The 21,232-nt window shown below is 39.1% G+C and overlaps 1 protein-coding gene across 3 annotated transcripts in view; it reads right to left on the reverse strand.

The window, feature by feature from the left end:
• Positions 1–20,323, reverse strand: part of SOHLH2 (spermatogenesis and oogenesis specific basic helix-loop-helix 2) — an 84,083-nt gene extending 63,760 nt beyond the window's left edge. For all 3 annotated transcript variants that reach the window (XM_072611911.1, XM_072611912.1, XM_072611910.1), the window contains exons 1-5: positions 19,815–20,323; positions 11,740–11,954; positions 2,183–2,244; positions 2,000–2,104; positions 29–131 (exon numbers count right to left, since the gene is read on the reverse strand). In XM_072611911.1, coding sequence (XP_072468012.1) covers positions 29–131; positions 2,000–2,104; positions 2,183–2,244; positions 11,740–11,954; positions 19,815–19,862 — 533 coding nt within the window. In that variant the 5' untranslated portion in view covers positions 19,863–20,323. The remainder of the gene's footprint in view (positions 1–28; positions 132–1,999; positions 2,105–2,182; positions 2,245–11,739; positions 11,955–19,814) is intronic.
• Positions 20,324–21,232: the final 909 nt, after the last annotated feature.

The following is a 21,232-nucleotide window of genomic DNA, read 5'->3' on the forward strand; positions in this document are numbered from 1 at the left end:
CATTTTTTTTTAATCACAAGAAACTAACCTATGAGGGACTAGATCAGTGGAATCATCTCTTAGGCTTTCATTAAAAGGTCTCTGTAGGGATGGTCTGGAGTCTTCCCCTGTGATTATATTTTCATTCTTAGCTGAAATTTGAAAGAGAACAATATACACTCTTTTTATTCATTAAACACTGACAGAATAGCTACTAATCAAATGCAGAAATTCTAATCTGAAATGCAGCTGTCACTTTTCATTCAATAGAGCTTAACAATATAATGCTTTTTAAATCAAAAGGAGCCTACAAAATTCTTTTCCTACAAGAACATTTAAATGAATCAGAATGAGTAGAGCAGGAAATAATACAAGGCATACAGGGAAAAACAAACAGAATACTACACATGACAACTGACTGTCTTCCAACTAGGTTCTATCTAGAGTAACCCTATAACAGCTGAACATGTGGCATACCCAAATGAGTAATGCATCCAGAAAAAATCAAGCTCTGGTTTTCAGGTAAGTGTCGTGAGAGGAGACAAATGTGCATGAGTCTGCAGTGGACAGCTGCACCACCAAAATGTGACATCTGAAAGATTCGCTGCAGCTGCCCAGCCCAAGAGCAAAGATGACATCAACTTGTGGTGTATAAGAACAAGCTGTAAATGTGAAACGACACTGGACAGGTGCTAGAAAGCAGCTGTTATATCCCCACCATGAGAATGGTCTTGCAGTAGCGGCTTTTGGTCAGTGGTTAGCCATTTCTAGGAAGAGCTTGGAGACTGAGAAGTTTGCAAGAACCTGGAATGTTACTAAAACGAGCTCTATGATAATGTTCAGAAAAATTAAAGGACCAGGTAGCCAATTGAGTGCTGTCCTATCTGGAGACTAGAAAACAAATTAAATCAACTCAAGCAGTTTCTCCCAGTCATATTTCTGTAGTTCTTCAAGAAGTGCAAATGTCACCTTTACTTGTGTGTTTTCCTAACAGGTACCACAGGCTTGGAAAGATTATCAATAGCCATTGGTGATCAATGACTCTAGCAGAGATAAAGTTTGAAAGTTGATTTTCATGCAAATCAAAATGGCAAATACAACATCCAATTAAAACATTTAGATAGCAGACAGATTAAGAACAGTAGAATCAGGAAATCTGAATCCTAATCATAATTTTCACTCACTAGTTAATTTTCACGAAGCCCAAATTTTCTTAAATGAAAAATGAGGATGACAGTTAACCTATTCACCTTAAAAAGTGTGAAATGAGACACTGTATATGTTTTGAAAAATCATAAAGTATTCAGGGTATTAATGAGACTACACTTTATATGTATTCATATAAGCATACATTGATATGTTACAATTCATTGTATTTCAGCAGTTTTGTGGGATAAAAATAAAAGCTGTCTGCTACACGGAGTATTCTATCCAAATCTGTTGAGATGTAGAATCAAGGCATATACTGACAAGACATACATCTGGGAAATGATTCAAAGAAAGATTTGGGGAGCAGCTCCACCCCACCAAAAAAAAAACAAAATTGAAACTTGTTCATGTAAGCCTAGTGTCTGGGCTTCTGAATCATAGGTTACACTTGTATAGCATACAATATTCACAGCAGCACTGTATGTGGCACTGTGAAATTTATTTTAAGCTAACCTATGAAGAAGTACCCCAATGTAATATAAATCACATTGATCTAGACATCTGGGTTCCCAGCTCTACCACTAATTTACTCTAGGACTTTATAGAAGGCAGTTAACCTTTGGGGCAGGAGTTTGTAACTCTGAGCTAAGAAATATTTTTATAACTGTTTTTCAATATGATTTTTGGTAATATTGTGTATGTATTGTATTTTATGCATTAAAAAGTGATTCTGAAAAGGGGTCCATAAACTTTCTCCAGACTGCTATTTTGTCTATGATACAAAACAGATACCTATTTCAGAACACTAACTACCATTTTAAAGGTGTAATATAATATGTTTTAAACCTCTGGAGATACATTTTTCACTTACCAGTTTTTGAAAAGAAGGTTTTCCAATAATTTAGTACAATGCTCATTTTTTCCATTGTTAGTGGTTCTGTTAAAATAATATCTGCTCCGTGGCCTGAAATACAATCTAAGAATCTTTGGATTAAATATTGATCTAACAGTTTTCATCTGGGGGTAAAACAAAGTCTACCAGAGTAGCACATACCTTCAAAATCTTCAGGGATTATAAAAACAAACAGCAAGTGTATGTTTTTCTTTTTGCCAAATCTGGAGGGGAAAAACATCTAGTTAAAATGAGAAAAAAACCCAACATTCTAAAATTCCAAGTTCAGAAGCTTAGTTTATCTAGAATGAAGAAGAATGGCTTTCTTTGGATGTACTGCAATCTAAAATGAGTACAGTATGGTGAAAACTCATTGGTTTAGACTCCATTAATTCATAACCTATGATAAAACTGATATGGATTAGGCTGAATTTGCTCTTCTATTTAGAAAAAGAAAAGACCTCCAACACTATGGCAACTAAGACTTTAGGGGAAATATTTTAAAACACCCTATTTAAAGAACATTATTTTAGGTGGTAAGAAAATGCTAGTTTGAATACATATATAATTTACATGCTCATTACAAAACATTTTAATCTCTTCAATAAAGCAACAGTAGCCTTGGGCCTCTGGAAGAACTTGCTCTGCGTTCTCCTCCTGGCTGTGCCCCCAACTGCTCTGTGACCTTGTAAGTCACTTCACCCTGTTTGCTTCAGTTTCCTCATCTCTAAAAGAAACTAGGAAAAGAAATGACAAACCACTCCAAGTACCCTTGCCAAGAAAACCCCAAATGGGGTCACAGAGAGTCAGACACAACGGAAATGAAGGAACAGCAAATGTTCCCAAAAAGTGAAATCTCTTTAAAAACATTCCATAAGTTACTGACTTTCTATTCATTTAGACAGAGCTTTCCCTTAAATTCTATAACACGATATTTAATCCACACGCATCAACTCAAATTGGATCCTGCTTCATGAGAGGAAAAGAGCTCTTAGAATTAAGTATGGTTAGTTATAGATAATAGGAAAGAAAAGCTCATGAGAGAAAGTATATAAAACAGCTATTCTGAGGATAAGAGACAGGTAGTGTGGCACAATGAATACAACATTGTTCTTGGAGTCGGGAAGAATGACGTTTGACCACTGCTCAAGATGCTTATCAGCTATGTAACCCTGGGTGACTCACCTACCTTGTCTCAGCCTCAGTTTCCTTATCTGAAAAATGAGGATAATAGTAGCAGCTATCTCACAGGATTACTGCTAAGATTTTGCAAAGTTTAAATTGGTACAGAAATGTTAGTTGTTATTATTATAAAAGTTAGAGAGAAAAATGGGAGACTTCCACAGGACTTCAGTTCTCATGCTCTTCAATCTCTCTGAAACTTCCAACACCATCCCCCCTAGATATTCTTTCTCCTCTCTTGGCTTCCATGACACTGCACTCTGCCGGTTCTTCTCCTTATCTGAAGGTTCCTTCTTAGTTTTCTTTGTTGACTCCTCATCAGTTTTCCACCTTCCCAAAGCTCTTGCTTTTCCTTCTACACTCCATCACTTGATCTCATCCACTCCCAAGTAGGCAATTATTTTCTCTATAAGAGAAACATCTAGCCCTAATCTTGCTCCAGAAATCTGTCACACACTGGCAGCTATCTGCTGGTCAACTCTACCTGGATCATCAGCATCTCAAACTAAACAGGAACAAAATGAAACATCCTCCCCCCCTCAACTGACCCCTCATTTAAACTTGCCTATTTCTGTTGAGAGTACCACCATCTTTCTAGTCCCTGAAGCTCAAATATTGGTGTCATCAAAGGCTCTTTCCTTCCCTTACACTTCCATATACCATTAACTGCCAAGTCTTGTTGATTCTGCTTTCACAATATCTCTCACATCCATCCTCTTCTCTCCATTGACATGACTACCACCCTAGCCAAGCCCTCATCTTTTCTCCTCTGGACTGCTGGAATAAAGATTCTAACCAATCTTCCATTCTCTCCCCCTTTCCATCCATCAGAGATGCCAAGATAATCTTTCTTAGGTCCAGATCTGCCTATACCACTCTCCTGCTCGAAAATCTTTAGCAAATTCATATTACCACTAAGGTAAAATACCAACTCCTCAGTCTGTTATTTAAAGTTCTTAACAGCCTGGCTCCAACCTATGTGGCTGGCGTTTTTATTTTACTATCTTCATGTATATTCCAGTCAAAGTAGCCTACAAAGTCTTTTCTCAAACTCACCATTCTACTGCCATCTCCATGCATTTGCACAGGTGCCCTTTTTCCCATTCCTAGATTGTACTGCCTTCCTTATCCCTGCCTTCCCTGTAATTGTGATGGAATAGCATTGTGCTATGGAAAAAGATGGGTGGGATGCTCTCAGAAAAGTCGAGAGACCTACATGAGCTGATGCAAAGTGAACTGTACTGTGTACAAACAGCAATACTATAAAATAATCAGCTGTGAGTGACTTGGCTATTCTCAGCAATACAATGGTCCAAGAAAACTCTGAAGAACTTATGATGAATAATGCTATCCCTGGAGAAAGAATTGATGGTGTCTGAATATAAACTGAAGCATACTTTTTTTAAACTTAATTTTTCCTAAGTATTTTTGTCTGTTTTCTTTCACAACATGACTATTATGGATATGTTTTGCATGTATAACCTATATTGAATCGCTTCCTTTCTCAATGGCGTGGCGAAGTAGGGGAGGAAGGAAGGGAGGGAATTTGGAACTCAAAATTTGAAAAATGAATGTTAAAAATTGTTTTTACATTTAATTGGGGAAAAATAAAATACTAAATAAAAAAATATCATTATGCATTTTTTTCAAAGAGTTAGATAACAAAAGTCACTTGGAATGCATACCAAAATGTGACAGACTTGTGCATATATATATTTATATACACCAGTTTTAGATTATGAGCTTTAAAGTAGAGTCAGCACTTTGGTCTTTGGGGTATTAGTACAGAATCAACTGTTAACCAAGACAGCTTCCCTCCTGTAGAATATAGATTGTAAATTTGTATACATACATATTCAATAATCAGTAGAGTTCCTAGAATCCAATATTCTCCTCACAACCTCAGCTATTCAATCATATCCTCTCTCAATCAATAAATTAAATCATACACTGAGGTTTCTAGTTTCCACAAGCATCAAGATAAAACCTAGTTCCCATATATCTATTATTGCTTTTTAAAGATCCTGGTTCTTTTTTTTTGTTGTCTTTGTCAAATAATGTATTTATTATTTTCCTTCTTAGACAAAGATTCTTAATCTGAGGACCTAAGTGTACATAAAAAAATGAGGAACTACTTGGCACAGTGGAAAGCATGCTGGATTTGGAGTCAGAAAACCTGGTTCAAATCCTGCCTGAATCATTAAGCCACACCACTTGTCCGGACCTCTTTCTTCATCTATCAAATGAAAGGATCTGGTAAGATGACCTCTGAAGTCCTTTTCAGATAAAAATATATAACACTATGACCTGTGAACCTATAATTTGTATTCTAAAAATCTGCCACTTTTTTCTTGATGATGGGAGTATATGAATCAAGTTTAAATTCAAGGTGGTTTTAAACATAAATACTTTAATGGGCAAAAAGTATGTTAATATGGAGTTAGATATTCCCCTTTTCAAATACAGCATGTATGTCTCAAACATTATTCACCATGGCTGTATACCTTCTTCTCAGCACTCTCTGAAGTTGGCTTTTTGCCCCAAGTTTGCTTTTTACTTTCTATCAGTTTCCCTGAAATCACTAAATATGGAAGACCACCTTTATTACTTCAATTTCACCTTTAAAAAAAAGGATTAGGGACCTTAAGCACCCAATTTGGATGATTAATTGTTGTATACTCAACTGACCAAGGAAATCATATTGATAGTTTGTGATTTCTAACTGTTTGTAATTGAAAAAGATTCCGTAGCTCTCAAAGTGCCCATGAAACAATGGGAATGTGGCACCTCACCTTTCACGGTGCTTAAAAGTTAGACTTTATGGGATGTTAGTTTATGTTCTAAATTACCAGGACTTTTTGGATCTAACTACTTTGAACTGCTGAAGTGAAAAACTCATGCTTTCTAAGAGATATATGTGGGAAGAGGATCGAGGGCTTGAGAAATTGCCATGCTACCTTTTTTTCTGGGCGTACCGGGGGTTTTAAGACACGAAAGTCAAATCTAGCTTTTTGATTTTTAATGAATCACTTCTTTTCTCCAGGACATATATGAAGTGAGAGAACAGACAAGATGATCCCTTTCCACTGTTTCCTTCAAGCTCTAAGTAAAATTTACACCTATGATGGTGCACACAAAAATGTCCAGAGAAGTTAGAATGATCTGTAGCAGAGATCTCACTTAAATTGAATGTTTAAATTAAGCATCAGCTAGGTGGCACAGTGGCTAAATAGAGCACTGGACTTGGATTAAGGAAGTGCTGAGTTCTAATCCTGCCTTCAGATACTTATTAAGTGTGTGCCTGTGGCCAAGTCACTTAGATTTGCGGCTGTAACACAGAGACAAAAACATCTACCTCCAGCTACTGTGAGGATAAAATGAATTAATATTTGTAAAATGCTTTTTTGTAAACCTACCTTTTGTAGTATTTCATCAATTTGCACTACTACTATCTACAATAATCTGATGGTCCAAATAAAGGCCACACATTCTTTCCTTTCCACCTCTCCACGACCATATAATCCACATACTAAATAATGTCTTCTTGAGAGAGAAAAAAGTTGACAAAGGTATACAATGAAAATAATTAAAATTACCATACGTAAACATTTACTATTAAGAGGATCGCCACCATTCCTGAAATTCAAACAAAGCAGTTTTAATGACGTTTATTATCAATGCTGTTTGATTCTGTCCCTTCTTGTTCTTTTAATTGGTGTGTGATTATAGACCACACTCAAATCTTCTACAAACCATATTTAAGGTGGGGAAAAGCACTGAAGAAAGAGGCATAGTATCAAAAGAAGGGTTTGGAAGCAGATAAATCACATAGGAATTGAAGGGATTAAAAAGGCGGACTGCACACCCCAGGACTCTTCAAACACTTAAGATCTGAGTTTCTATTAGGAATAGGGGATCACTCCATCACAGAATTCATGATAAAGGACAGGAAAGCTAGGCATTGACCAAAGAAAATAGATTTTGAAGAGTGCAGAGAAAGAATAGGTAGGCTCAAACTGGCTAGTGTTTTGCAGGAAGTCAGTGAAAGAGTGTGATTCTGATAAAGTGGAAAGAGGAAAGCTACTGAATGAAACTAGGAGTGGCAGTATAGGAAACTCACGATCAACTAAGATTTTTAAAATGGCATTGGAAACAAGGTCAGGCCACTGATGATGAAAAAGTGTGGCAAAGCCCCATGAGAATGGCCTCAGAAGTACTAAATCCCAGAAGGTGCTCAGGCTGGTGACCAATGTCAAAACAAACAAAAAAATCTGTAAGGTTCAAAAGGAAGATAGAAAAAAAACCAAACATTAAGTATTTATAAAAGAAAGGATAGGACTAGTCCTTGGAGTAGATGGGATGAAAACAGACAATGGTGACAATCTTAAACTCTTAATCCCTGTCCACAAGGGTCTCACTTATGTTCAGGAAAAGCATGCACAGAGAGAAAAACACAAAGTATACACATAAAATAAGATGAACACTAACAAATAACTGTGAAAATCTGGAAAGGTCATATGTATGTATGTATGTATGTATGTATAAAACCCAAACATCACTTGAGCTAAAACTTGAAGGGAATCAGTGCTTCTGAGAGGTAGAGATGAGGCAAGAAGGCCTTCCAGGGATGACTGACAGCTTGTGCAAAGCATTGCAGCGGGAGATTGAATGCTATGTATGGGGATCATAGATTAAGAAATGGAAGGGGTCTCACAGGTAATCTGGTCTAACCTCATTTTACAGGTGAGAAAACTGAGTCCAGGGAGGTTATAAGTGCCCATTCAAACTGGGTTCCTTGGAAACTAAATCCAATTCTCTTTCCACTGCACTATACTGCTAGTAGACTAAATGGTATTGTATTGTATAGGAGACCAAGATAGACTGTATAATGTAGAACAGGGGTGGGGAACCTGCCACTGCCAAAGGGCCACACGTGGCCTTGAGGCTGCAGGTTCCCCACCCCTGAATTGTAGAATAATACAAAACAAGTCTAGAAAGGTAGGTTAGTATCATATTGTAAAGGATGTTAAATACCAAACAAATAGAGTTTGAACACATTTACTATAAGATCTGGATGGTCTGTTGGTTTGTTTTGATCAACTATCCTTGTTTCTTTTTTCCTTTTTTTTTTTTTTTTACAAGGGATGGTAGAGAGATATATTTGGAATAAGGTAGTGTTAAAAGTAAAAGAATTTAAAAAATTTTTAAAAATTAAATAGTTTATATTTTTTTTCTAGTGACAATAGGGAATCACCGAGGCTTCCCTAACAAGTCTTCCTGGTCTAACATGGTCTTCTGAAATGTTGATTTGCTCCATGTGTGGAGGATGTATTGTAAACATGAGGGACTAGAGGCCAGAAGATTAAGGAAATTATTCCCATAGTTCAGGCAAGTGGTGGTGAGGATCTGAACTTGGGGGATAGGGAAGAAGAAGAGGTGTAAGAGATGTTCCAGAGAGATCATCAAGACTCAGGAACTTATGGGATGCTCAGAGGGAAACAGAGTAAAGAGTGTAAAATGACTACAGGGTTGAGAACCTGGAAGGAAGGAAGGTCAGGCCAGACAAGCACTTAATAAGTGCCTACTACGTTTCAGACTCTGTACTAACTGCTTTACAAATAGTATCTCATTTGATCCTTACAATGACCCTTGGAGGTGGGTGTAATTATTATCTTCAATTTACAATTGAGGAAACTGAGGCAGACAAAAGTTAAATGATTTGTCCAGGGTTATACAACTAGTGAGAACCTGAGGCAGAATTTAAACTCAGGTCTTCCTGACTCCAGGTTCAGTGGTCTGTCCCCTGCATCATCTAGCTGCTCCTAACTTGGGTGTCTGGAATGATGGTGTTAAACATTCACTGGAGTGCCTGCCCAGTGACAGGTACCATAGGTGCCAAGGATATAGAAGTAAAAATAAAATAGCCCCTTCCCTCAAGGAGTTCCCATTCTCTGGGGAGAGACCTATATATACATATAAGACATAGAATCCCCCAAAAGTCCAGGTCCAGTTTTCTGTTATTACAACTTAAAACTGCACTAACATTTTGGGGGCACTGTATGTAGAAAATACCAGGCAACTTAGAGGGGAAATGCTAGAAGCTGGTGGAATCAGTACAGACCTCTTAAGTTGGTGGCACTTTTGAAGGAAACTGGGAATCCTAGGGATTCTCAACGGAAATAGGGAAATTAGGAAGGACAGTGGGCTTGGGGTAGACGAACTCCATCTTGAATATGTTACAAACCTGCCAAAACTTAGGCTTCTTGTTCCTTACATGTGACATTCCATTTCCTTCCATCATAGCCTTTGCACATGCTGTGCCCTAAGCCAGGAATGCACTGCCTTTTTTCCTCTCGTTGAACAGAGGTTAAACTTGTCCTGCTTCCCATAAGATCAAGTGTAAACCAGTGACTGGGAGTTGCAGAGAAGCAGAGTTAGGCTTGATGTAAAGAATAAAAATGCCAACATTTAAAGGTACCCAAAAATGAAGTTGGATGCCTTGGTAGGAAATGAGTTTCCCCTCACTGGGGATCTTCAAGGAAAAGCTAGATTTTTGGGCAGGTGGTCTAGAGGGAATTCTTGACCAGTTGAAATGGATGTTTTGAGTTATTTCCAACTTGGATTACATGAAACTCAGAATTCCTGGCAGCCAAGGAGACCAAGAAATCCAGTTCTAGTTTGGTATGGTCCCAAGTGATCTTGTTTTGAGAGCTCCTCATCAAAATCATTTTCCTACTCCCTTAGTTTTATGTTTTAAGAAAATTTTTATATTCATCTATAAGTTGTTTTCTTTAGGTGACCTTCCTATTTATCCCTTGACTTTAAGAAAATTTGGTTCTCAGTAACAGCAACATGGTGCGATGACCAACTTTAATAAACTTAGCTCTTCTCAGCAATAGCAATCTAAGACAATTCTGAAAGACTCAGGATGGAAAATGCTATCCACATCCAGAGAAAGAGCTATGAAGTCTGAATGCAAATCGAAACATGCTATTTTTTCTTTCTCATTGTTATTCCCTTTTGTTCTGATTCTTCTTTCACAACATGACTAATGTGGAAATATGTTTAATATGATCGCACACGTATAGCCTCTATCAGATTGCATGCCATCTTGGGGAGAAGTGAGGGAAGGAAGAGCCAAAAATTTAGAACTCAAAATCTTAAAAAAAAAAATAAATGTTGAAAATAAAAAATTAATTAAAATTCAAAAATTTTTAAAAAAAGAACATTTGGTTCTCCTTTGAGAAGAAAACTAAATCCTACCTGTCTCTGTTCATGGTCTATATGGGAAACAGAAGTAAAATAATCCTCAAAAAATCTTTAAGACTTCTAAAAGCCTAAAAATTAATCACTGCTGAAGAGGGCAGTCATTTAAATACAATTATGTAGTAACAGACATTTAGGGCTCAGATGGACAACAGGGTTTACTTGGTCCCAAATTCTTATTTGTATTTCTACCTCTAAAAAACTTCTACAATTATATGATTATGACCAAAAGGCCTCTTTGTTTACAGAGTTTATGATAAAGTACCAAACAAATGAGCTTTCCTTTTCCCTTTTAGTTTCATGGTTAGTAAAAGTGAGTGCTCCATTTTGTACGGTAACAAGTCCTAAATCTCTGTCGGCTTGAAACCTATTAGCATCACGTTGTAAGAATATAAATTAGCGGCCTGCCTACCTCACATTCTTGCACCTTCACAAGCACATAAACTGATCCAAATTAATTGAATCCCAGTGTGTGTGTGTATTTTACGAGAAGGGGTAAGTTGGCAATATTTGTTTGGGTTGGCTTCCTAGGAGCTCTCTGGTAGTTTCAAGGTACCACAAACCATGTCTCAAGAAAGTCAGCTCAGTCTAGATCTCCTGAAGGGACTTAGACTAGGAGATGGTCTCAGGACAGATCATTCCTTCAATCTCCAGTTCCTCAGTCCTCTGGAACGGGCCTATGCCAGCCCACAGGGCTTTAAGATGGAACAGGACTACTGAGACAGCTCTGATTGAGACCTAAACAATAATAATACCAATAATAGCTAGCATTTAGAGTTTACGTAGTGCTTCAACCCCTGCTTTCATCCCAGAACCCTTCCAAAATAAAAAGAACAGATTAACAACAGGATATTAAACCCCACCCCCACCCTCACCCCCACACAGGGGGCCAACCTAGCCTATAGACATAGACTCCATACGCTGGGATACTGGATGTCCAATTATTATATTCAGGGAGCAGTGACAACTAATAAGGCAATGATAAGATGTGCCCTAAGACACTGAAGTGAAGATTTAATGCATGAATAATAATACAGTCTTATGTTATTATCTCTTTTTATTTTTTATTATTCTATTTATAGTTTATAAATGCTACCCTGGAAAGCTAGTGGATTTATGGAAGCACTTACTACAAACAACGAATTTTTTTGTCCCCCACTTAATTATTTTTCACTTTTTAAAGCAGATCACATGTAATAGCACAAAAAACAGAAAAAAATTTTAATTAAGAAATATCCTGTTATACTTGTATTCATCTCTTTAAAATTTACCTAATTAATTTGATAGCTTCTAGTTCCTCTGCAGTTGGCAATGAATTCATCTTCAGGAAAATCATGTTGAATGTGAAATCATCCAAAAAGACTGAGGCACTCTTCACATCACTAACGGTGATTGTGATTTCAGCTGTATTTGAAAATAATCTCTGTACAATTTCAGCCAGGTTCCCAACAGCAACATCTCCAACTAATAAGAGGTCAATTTCTGCCTAAAGTAGATGGGAGATGGGAAGGGGAAAAGTAACAAGCACCACACAATTAGTAGGCATCTGGGAGAAGACTTGCAGCTGTCCAAGAAGAGAAAAATAAATGATAACAAATATCCAGACTTCATGACATTAGTACAGTTTGTATTATTTCCAGTGATTTCCCCAAAAAAAGACTGTGGTTATTTTTGCAAGTGTCTACTTTTCACAGAATCGCAAAGTTGGAAAGGATCTCGGTGACTAATTTATCCAACCCTTACCTGAAAAAAGAATCTCATCTAGAATATACTTGACAAGTGGTCATCCTAGCTTTGAGTGGAGGGATAATTTACTATCTCAATCTCTTGAGGTAGACCAGTGCACCTCTGAAAAGCTCTAATCATCAGAAAGGTTTTCCTTCTATCTAGCCTAAATCTGCCTCTTTGCGATGAGATTTTGTCTTCTACACCCTCTGCTTTTAGTTCTGCCCTCTGAGGCCAAACACAACATGTGTACGCCCTCTTGGAGGTGTATGATGCTGTTGTCTGTCCTGGAAGAGGACCATGACATTGGAAAGGTGACGTCATGACTTGCAAGTGAACTGGATTGAAGTGAATGGTTATGCACAATCACCAGGCTCACTCTCTCCTCCTGAGCCATCTGGGTCCAGGAGCAAGATATAGATCTGGACGACTAGAGATGGCCCCCAGAATCAGTGGGAGACCTTGGCCTTTTTAAGCTAAGGTCTTTCCCACGTTTTAGTAATATCTGAAGCAACGTCCTTTCAGTGATCAAGATCAGGTAAGAAATGAGGGGGGAAAAATGGCCTCTTTTACCTACTCAAAAAAAAAATCAATCTCAAAGGGGAAGACCCTCAGTTTCTGGCCAAAACAGAAACAATTGTTCTTTACATTTACCTTGAGCCATCAGAACCCAAACAATGACCAAGGTTAGGCTTGGGCTAAGTGGGACCTATTGTTGGCCAATCAATTAGAGTCAGTGTGTGAAGTGACTAACTGCCAGATAGGCCAGTCCATGCACCCTCAGAAGATTCTTTGTGCGTCTGTGATAAAAGGAGCTCAAAGGCTGAGGATGCATGTACGTAGTAGCAGAAAGAAAGAGGGTTTTTACACACACACACACACACACACACACACACACACACACACACACACACACACACCCTCACTCTCATGCATTTCAAGCATATGAAGGATATTATCATAAACCATGAGCAGCCAGGTGGCATAGTGGATACCCTGGGCTTTGAATCAGAAAGACTCATCTTTATAAGTTCAAATCTGATCCCAGATACTTACCAGCTGTGTGACCTTGTGTATGTCACTTAACTCAGTTTTTCATCTGTGTGTATGTGTGTGTGTTCGTCCTTCACAGCCAAAGAAGACCATGCCATCAGAGAAATGATGACATGACTTGCACTTGACTTTGTTTTGAGGGAGGGAGGGCTGTGCAGGTCACCAGCCTCACTTCTCCTCTAGAGCCATCTGAATCCAGTGACCAGATATTCATCAGGATGACTCGAGATGACCCAGGATGAGGCAATTGGGACTAAGTGATTTGCCCAAGGTCACACAGCTAGTGAGTGTCAAGTGTCTGAGGTGAGATTTGAACTCAGATCCTCCTGACTCCTGCACTGGTGTTCTATCCATTGTACCACCTAGTTGCCCCCTCTCATCTGTAAAATGAGCTGGAGAAGGAAATGGCAAATTATTCCAGTATCTTTGCCAAAAAAACCCCAAACAGGTTCATGAAGAGTTGTACTTGACTAAATAACTCATAACCCCAGATTTTCTGTTCTCCAGACTAAACATCCTGTTTCTTCAGACAGTTCTGAGACTAGGTGAACTTGTCTCCTTTCATATTCTGGTTATTCTTCCTCAGATGTCCGGCCTATTAACATCCTTCCTAAAATATGGTACTTGGAAGAGGATAATCTACACAGAGTTTGCATAGGGCAGAAAGCAACAGGATAATTAATTATATACTATTCAAGCTCTCAAGCCTGGTTAAATTTAGAGGAGTAAATTAGGGGGAAAGGGGGTGATAGATAATACCATAAAGAGAAGTAAGGAAGACTGGATGTGCCAAAAACATGCATTCATAAACAATTCTCTACTAGAGAGTAATCCAGGTAATTTAGATTCCCATCGAGACTCAGAAGATCAGAGTTCAAATACTATCACTGATGCTTACCATCATGTTAAGCTTGGGCAAAAGGCTTCAGATCAACTCCACAACAATCAGGCTTCAGTTACCTCTGTAAAAAGAGGGAGTTGGACTAACTGGCCTCTGAAGTCCCTTCCAACTCTAGAGATGTAGATCTAGGGAGGGGTGAATCCGCCCCAATTAAAAAAACACAACAAACAGACCAAATCTCCTATGCGGATCAATAACAGAATGGACTGGTGAACAGCCCCTGGACTTCCAGCCTGGGCAAGACAGGAAGACCGAGTCTCAGAAACAACCTCCCCCCGCAATAACAAAACAAAATAGAACCTAACACAATGCCTTACTTATAAAATTTGCTCCACAGAAATTTACTGAATGGAATTATAGTAATGGGGTCTTTCACATGTCCAGATCACCTAAGATGGAGGCCCCCATTTGGGAGATAGCAGGGACTTGCATCTGGGAGAAGATATTTTGTGTTGCCCTACCATATGGATGGGAACGGCCTCTTTCCCTTGGCTGTGTAGCTGGAATGGGTTTGATCTTTAAAAATACCAGATTAAAACAGCCCATCAAATAGGGAAGGGCTGAATAAATTGTGGAGTATGATTGTCATGGAATACTACCGTGTTATAAAAAATGATGAACTTGAATGATCTTAGAAAAATACAGAAAGACTTGTACAAAATAACGAAGAGCAACATGAGCAGGACCATGAGAATGGTGAATACAGTAACAGCAATATTGTTTTAGGAACAGCTCTGTGCAAATAAGTCATTTTAACTATTATAAATACTCAAATTAACTACAAAGGACATATGATGAGGCTATCTGCACCCAGAGAAAGAACTAATAAACAGAAGTTATATATAGAATGACTTTACATACACACACATGCACACACACACACATACACATATTTGTACCTAAGGGTAGCCATGGGAGAGAAGGAAAAAAAGAAATTTACATAACTTGATCACATATTTAAAAGGACAGCAAGTTGTACATAACAGATTTGCAGTTTCACGTGCAATCATCTTTTTTATTATGTTATGGAAATGCTTGTTTTATTCCATAAATTAAAAATTAAATAAAAATTGAAAAACAATACATTATATTGGGACAATCTCTCTTGCCAGCAGTATTAAAGAAAGAGAAAGTCCTGCTCACTGAAACTACAGACACTAACACTGAGTGGAGCATGGGGAAGGGGTTACCTTCTCCCCTTCTCCCTTTTAAATGTGGTAACAAAACCAAGTTGGGGACTTTGGTCTGCTTTGCTTGTCTTTTACAATTCTAGATGCAGGTGGTGCAGTCCCTGGCCCTTGGAAGCTCCCTTCCTTAAGTCATGACCCCCTTGGAGACAGGATTACTGGCTGAATGTTGCTGCCAGTCATCTACATGGCCTGGGAGCCAAGGTGCTGGGATGGAATGAACTTGTAACTTGGTAGGACTATGTTATATAGGAACTAAGTTAAGCTGTGAATCTATTCCATCTTCCCTAGAGACCGAAGTGTGTATAATAAGGGGATTCTTTTTGTCTTAGGTGTTAGGGATAGGATGGGGAACTGTATTGTTTGTTTCTTACCCTTAAATAACTTTTGTAAAAGCTGATCTGTTAAGTGGAACTGGGTTTTAGAGGATCTCTATAAGTGGGGGAACACAAGTAGCAGGGGCTTGAGCCAACAGCAGAGACTAGGCTTCTCCAAGCCTCCTTAAGGGTCCAGAATAACCCTGGGGAAGAAATGAAATATATCACACTTGGCCATTAGGCAATGCTCCCTTAGTCACTATGAAGAATGAGAACCAAATTGCTAAAGACACAGTAAAAAAATAACAAGAGAATCCTAAGAACTGAGGTAACTTTTAAGGTAGAAGCCAGTTCTCAAGAATCCCCACAGGATCTTTTTTTCCCTTGTTTTATTGTTATCTTAAAATAGTTGTTACCATAAGTACAGACTTTACACTATTTATTTCAACTGTCAATTTGAAAGGGAAAAATCTCTTCAAAAAAAACCACAGTTCATCACTGCTTTATTAGAAAGCCTGATGTTTCTTCTCCTGGCAACATTAAAAACCTAGAAAATCAGGAGTCTATTCTTCATGAATTACTTATGTTTTCATTGAGTTAGAGTAATGATGTTCTATAACACAATGTGATAGGTCTTCTACTCTCCTGGAAAGTGATCATTGAGTAGATTTTGAGAAATATCTTCTGGATACTTGTCATATGTAAAGTAGTGGTTAATTTTTATAGCTCAGAAGGTGAAAACCCATTAATTTACTCTTCTACTTAGATGAATTCAGAGGAAACAAATTAAAGCCAAATTTTTTAGACCCCATTCAGTATAGAGTTTTCTGGTGCCAAATGGTACTACTTAGAAACCCAAACATCAGTACTTCTTTGGTAAACAAGAACTCATGCCATCTATTTGATTTTTAGGAAGCTCACAATCTTGTAAGCAGAGTTATTTTCCTTCAGTGAGGGGAAAATGGTAATGACTCAATAAATAGCTTCCTTCTAAATCACGAAAGTGAAGGCATGACTACTATGCTACTGGCCTTTCATCCAAATATCTTTCTGTGGACTGTCGTCATGCTATCCTCTGTCAGGATGGGAAATAGTTTAGCTAAAATCAGGAAGTCACACCCTTCAAGGAGTGCTGAGGAAGTCCAGCTATTTCTAAGGACTCATCTGTGTAAATCTGTTTGCTAATACATTTTTCTTTGTTAGAAAGAAAGTGTGACCAAGCCTTCCGTTTATAGGAACTTCAATTAGGCCTCTAGCATTCTATTCTTACATCTGATGAATCACTAAGCCTCTGGAGTCTAAATTGCTATGATTTTAATATGTTAAATGAAGAAAACTGAACCTGGGAAGTAGAAAGATCTCAGGGTAAACCAAAGAACAATCTTCTTGAGGTCTCTGAGGAAGTATAGAGGTTTCCATCTATACATAATAACAAAAACAATTCTTTACCCAGTTACTCTAATTTAAGCTAGGAGCTCTTAACTTAGGGTCCAAAAACTTGTTTTTTTAAAAAAAAGAAATTTAACAACTGTATTTCAACATCATTGGTTATTTTTCACAATCCTATGTATTTTATTTTATGGAGTTAAAAACAATACTCTTGAGAAGAGATACATAGGCTTTTCCACATTCCCAAAGGGGTCCTTGACAACAACAACAACAAAATTATGGTTCCCTGCTTTAAGCATTCCTAGAGCCATTTACAGAGGAAGACTTCTCTGGAAGGTTAAGCCAAAATAAAGATGATTAAAATTAGATTACTTGCCTACAGATTAGAGCTGCAATACAAAACAAAGACAAGAAAGCAGCTTAGAGGAGCACAAGCTTGCAGCATGTTAGCAATGGGGCAGGTCTAGATACTATTTCCATGCAGCGTACTTTGGGAAGCAGTGTTAAAGTACCTGGAGCCTGAGGAAGGCAAAAGAAAGGGCAAGATAGGAAAAAACTGCTTTACAATTTTTGCCTGGGACCTAACTAAAGGAACATTTGGTGGAGGAAAAAAATAAGCAGACCATTGTCTTCCAGTAACGTTAATTAAGCAATTTTCAATCAACTTTTATTCAAAATTTTTATTCAGTTTAAAAATACCTTGCAGGAGTTTAAGATTCAAGAGCTAGAATAAGTCTCACCCACTTTACACATGAAGCCCAGAGAGGTAAAATGTCCAAGGACTTACAGGTAAGTAAGCAGCAGAGCCTGGGTTCTCACTCATGCTAAAGGTACTTTTCCCACTAACCATAATGCCTCCCTAAGAGTAAGTTTTATTACATCCAAGACTATCTTTTAAGGGACTGGAGTAGGGAGGGGCAGAATGAGTAAAGCAAAAGGAATTGAGAGTGAACCTCAATTTCCTCGCCTATAAAATAGAGGGGACATTACCTACTGAACCTTTCCAGCCTGTTGTGGGGACAAGAGATAATGCAGGGGCTTCAAATGCTAAGTAAATGTCAGTCCTTTTGAAACTGTCAGACTTCTTTGAAAAGATACTTTACTGAAAGCCACAAATTTGCACTTGAGATCAATAATAACATTTTTGACTTATACAAACACAACTCAACTAAATCTGGTGCTGGTATGCTAAATGTTTTTTTTTAACTTAAGAACAAAGTACTTTTTTCGTATTTTAACACTTCTATTTTCAAATAAAAGTTATGAATGCTTTTTAAAAAACTATCAAGCAATACTCCAGTACCTCATTTGAGTTCTGAGCTCAACATGCAGAGAATACCCTAGCCACGAACATTTTTAAAACACTGGATTGTCATTTGCAATCTGGAGCATACTAAGCCCTTAATTAGTAACAGCAGGTGCTGAAGTACTTAAAGCAAACTACTCCTGCCTTTCACCGAGTTGTTATTTCTGTGGTTGTTATCACAACAAACAGCACTGACTCCATCAGCAGCAGCTGCTCCACAATAACCTCTATTCTAAGAGCAAATGCTGGACTCCTGTTTCCCCAGGAGTCAGAGGATTTAAACTGCCAGGCCAGGGGAAATCTAACAGGCAGCACTCTGCCCAAAGAGTACAAGCAGCACAACTGGGGCTTCAACTTCCTGAAAGTCAGACTAGTTGTATCCTTCTGTCCCTACTGCCCAGGTACATTGCTTGGGTATATAGTGGACAAAGTTCAGTTTCTTGTAGGTATTAAAGGTATATTCCTCTACAGTAATACTTCTGAATTTGATCCTCAATTAAGACCTAAGTTAAATATTCTGTTCGGCCCACCCCTCAGAGTGCTACCATATTACTTTCAGAAAGCTCATTTTGGTTGACTTAAAATTTAATAGAATAAGAAAAAAAGGAACAAGCTTTAGGAAGCAATTCCTGTCTTAGAAATTTAATGAAGGGAACTTTGGAGAATGTGCAAGTTACCATAACTGTCATGAAGGAGGAATACTCTACTTTTTTTCTAGTAAAAATCTGGATTTTCTGTTATTCTAATTGTTAAACGTATCAGTGGTCATAAATTTGGATTAAAATACAGATTTCAAGGATCTATTTCAATCAATGATTAAATAACATTAAGAAAGGAAGTCAATTTTATTCCAGAATGAAAGGCTAAGAAATAAAATTTTCATTTTAAAACTGTTTAGATTGAAATAAATGGCTTTTAAATTTTTCACTTGGCCTCTTTCTAAAAATTGCACCTTGATTTAGGGAAATGAAAGGACAGGAAGGACACGTGGGCTAAGGAGTCCACCTGTTTTTCCTCTTTTGAAAAGCCAAGCTTTCCCTTATCCACCTCCATCATCTGGCCCTTTTTGAGGATCAGCGGGACACACCCCACGGCTCGGGGCAAACGTGGGAAGCAGATAACTAAGAGACCTTTCCCTTCTCTCCGTCACACAGGGTGCCAGGGTTCTTAAGCCCCCTGGGGCGGCTCCCTGGGCACCCAAGTGGAAAGGGGGGTGGGGAGGCAAGCAGGCACGAGTGTAGCCAGCCCCGGCTGAAGGAAGCCTCTTGCGGTACTGCCACAGCTCTTCCTGCGACCCCCCATTCTTCCACCTCCATGCCCCTTTCCAACGTACTCGGTGCCCACGTAGATAGAGCAGGGAGACCTAGCTCCTGGAAACCCAGGACGAACGGCCTCGGGTCCACCCGGGCCCGTCCTGGCCCTCAGCCTCATCACCCCTTCTTAACTCTCCAGTTTCTAGACCCCTTACCTTGGCAAAGACGCGGTAGTGATCCTCGCTCGTCATTGAACCCGCCATGACCTCACTCTCCACGTGCTGCGGGGAGCCCAGGAAGCGCTGCCACCCCGAGGAAACTGAGACAGAAGGCCTTTCGGCGCCTACCTGGGCCACCCAGCCCCGGGGGTGCTGCCGCTGCCGCTGCTACAGCTGCACGCCAAGGACTCGCGCCTCCGCAGCTGGGGCCCTCCCCGCGCGCCCGGCGCAGCCTCCGAGTGGCCCAGACTGCCCTTGCTCGGGAGCCCTTCACACCTGGCCGCCGCGCCGCAGCGCCGCCCCTCCTGAGCATCCAGAAGCAGCCCTGGCTGCGCGTGGCCGTGTTGAAGAGACCGAGAGGTCGGGCTACCCTGGGGACAGGCGGGTTTGCCCACTCGGGTCACTCCCGGAGCTTGTTGGATAGGGTTGGATTGGAAGCTTTTCTGCCAACCGACTCAACGAGACCTTGTAGAGTTCCCACCACCGAGGGGGCCATGAAAGTGAACGAGATTCTTTAACGGTCCTGGATTATTAAAGGAGGTCCTTCAGGACTCTCATTGCAACCCGTGTTTAGTAGATTTCATCCCAGCCCCCTTTTTTTTCAGCTGGAGAAATTGATACACAGGAGAAAGTAGAAGGCTTAGGATGGATACATAGTATATAAATCATTTGGATCTTTTCGCTTCTACCTATTGCATCTTTTGCGATTTCTCCTTGGATGGGTGGGGTGAGGGGCTGTAGATAGAGGGAGCGAGTATTTGTCATTTTACATGTGCAAGGAATCTTGCATATCCAGTACTAAAATGTTTTACTTGAACTGTCTTGACAGTGGGCTCTGGGGAAGCTTCCCATAACTGGTTCATGAACTGCACCACATGTAGCCTGCTGATAGTATGTCATACAGGCTTCATTTATATCATGAGGGCATGAGAGTGCCATTATGGTGCATTATAATGTGGTGGGAGGAAGGGGAGAGAGATACTACTCTCTAATCTTACACTGCATTGCCTTATGGAACACTTACAGATTGCCTACTAAATAAAGTTTAAACTCTTCACGTGACCCTTCAAATTCTATCTACTACCACCCTATATTTCCAGCTATGTCTCACATTCTCCCATGGACCATTTACCCCAGTGACCCACTACCAAGTATATGTTCACACACTATTCCAACCTCTGTGCCTGCTTAAAGTTGTTCCCTATGCCTGGATTGCCCAGCTACTCTTCCTGTGCCTACTGTAGAATGTCCATCCTATAAAGCCCAGAATGAATGTCACCTTCTCGACAAGGTCTTCCCTCATCTCCATCTCTACCATTTACTAATGAACTTTCCTTCCCTACCCTCTCACTTTGCTAGAACCTTTTATATCATCTATGATTCCTATTTATTAGTTTGTACATATTTTATACTAG

The sequence above is a fragment of the Notamacropus eugenii genome, chromosome 5, assembly GCF_028372415.1.
Source record: "Notamacropus eugenii isolate mMacEug1 chromosome 5, mMacEug1.pri_v2, whole genome shotgun sequence".
Taxonomy (NCBI): domain Eukaryota; kingdom Metazoa; phylum Chordata; class Mammalia; order Diprotodontia; family Macropodidae; genus Notamacropus; species Notamacropus eugenii.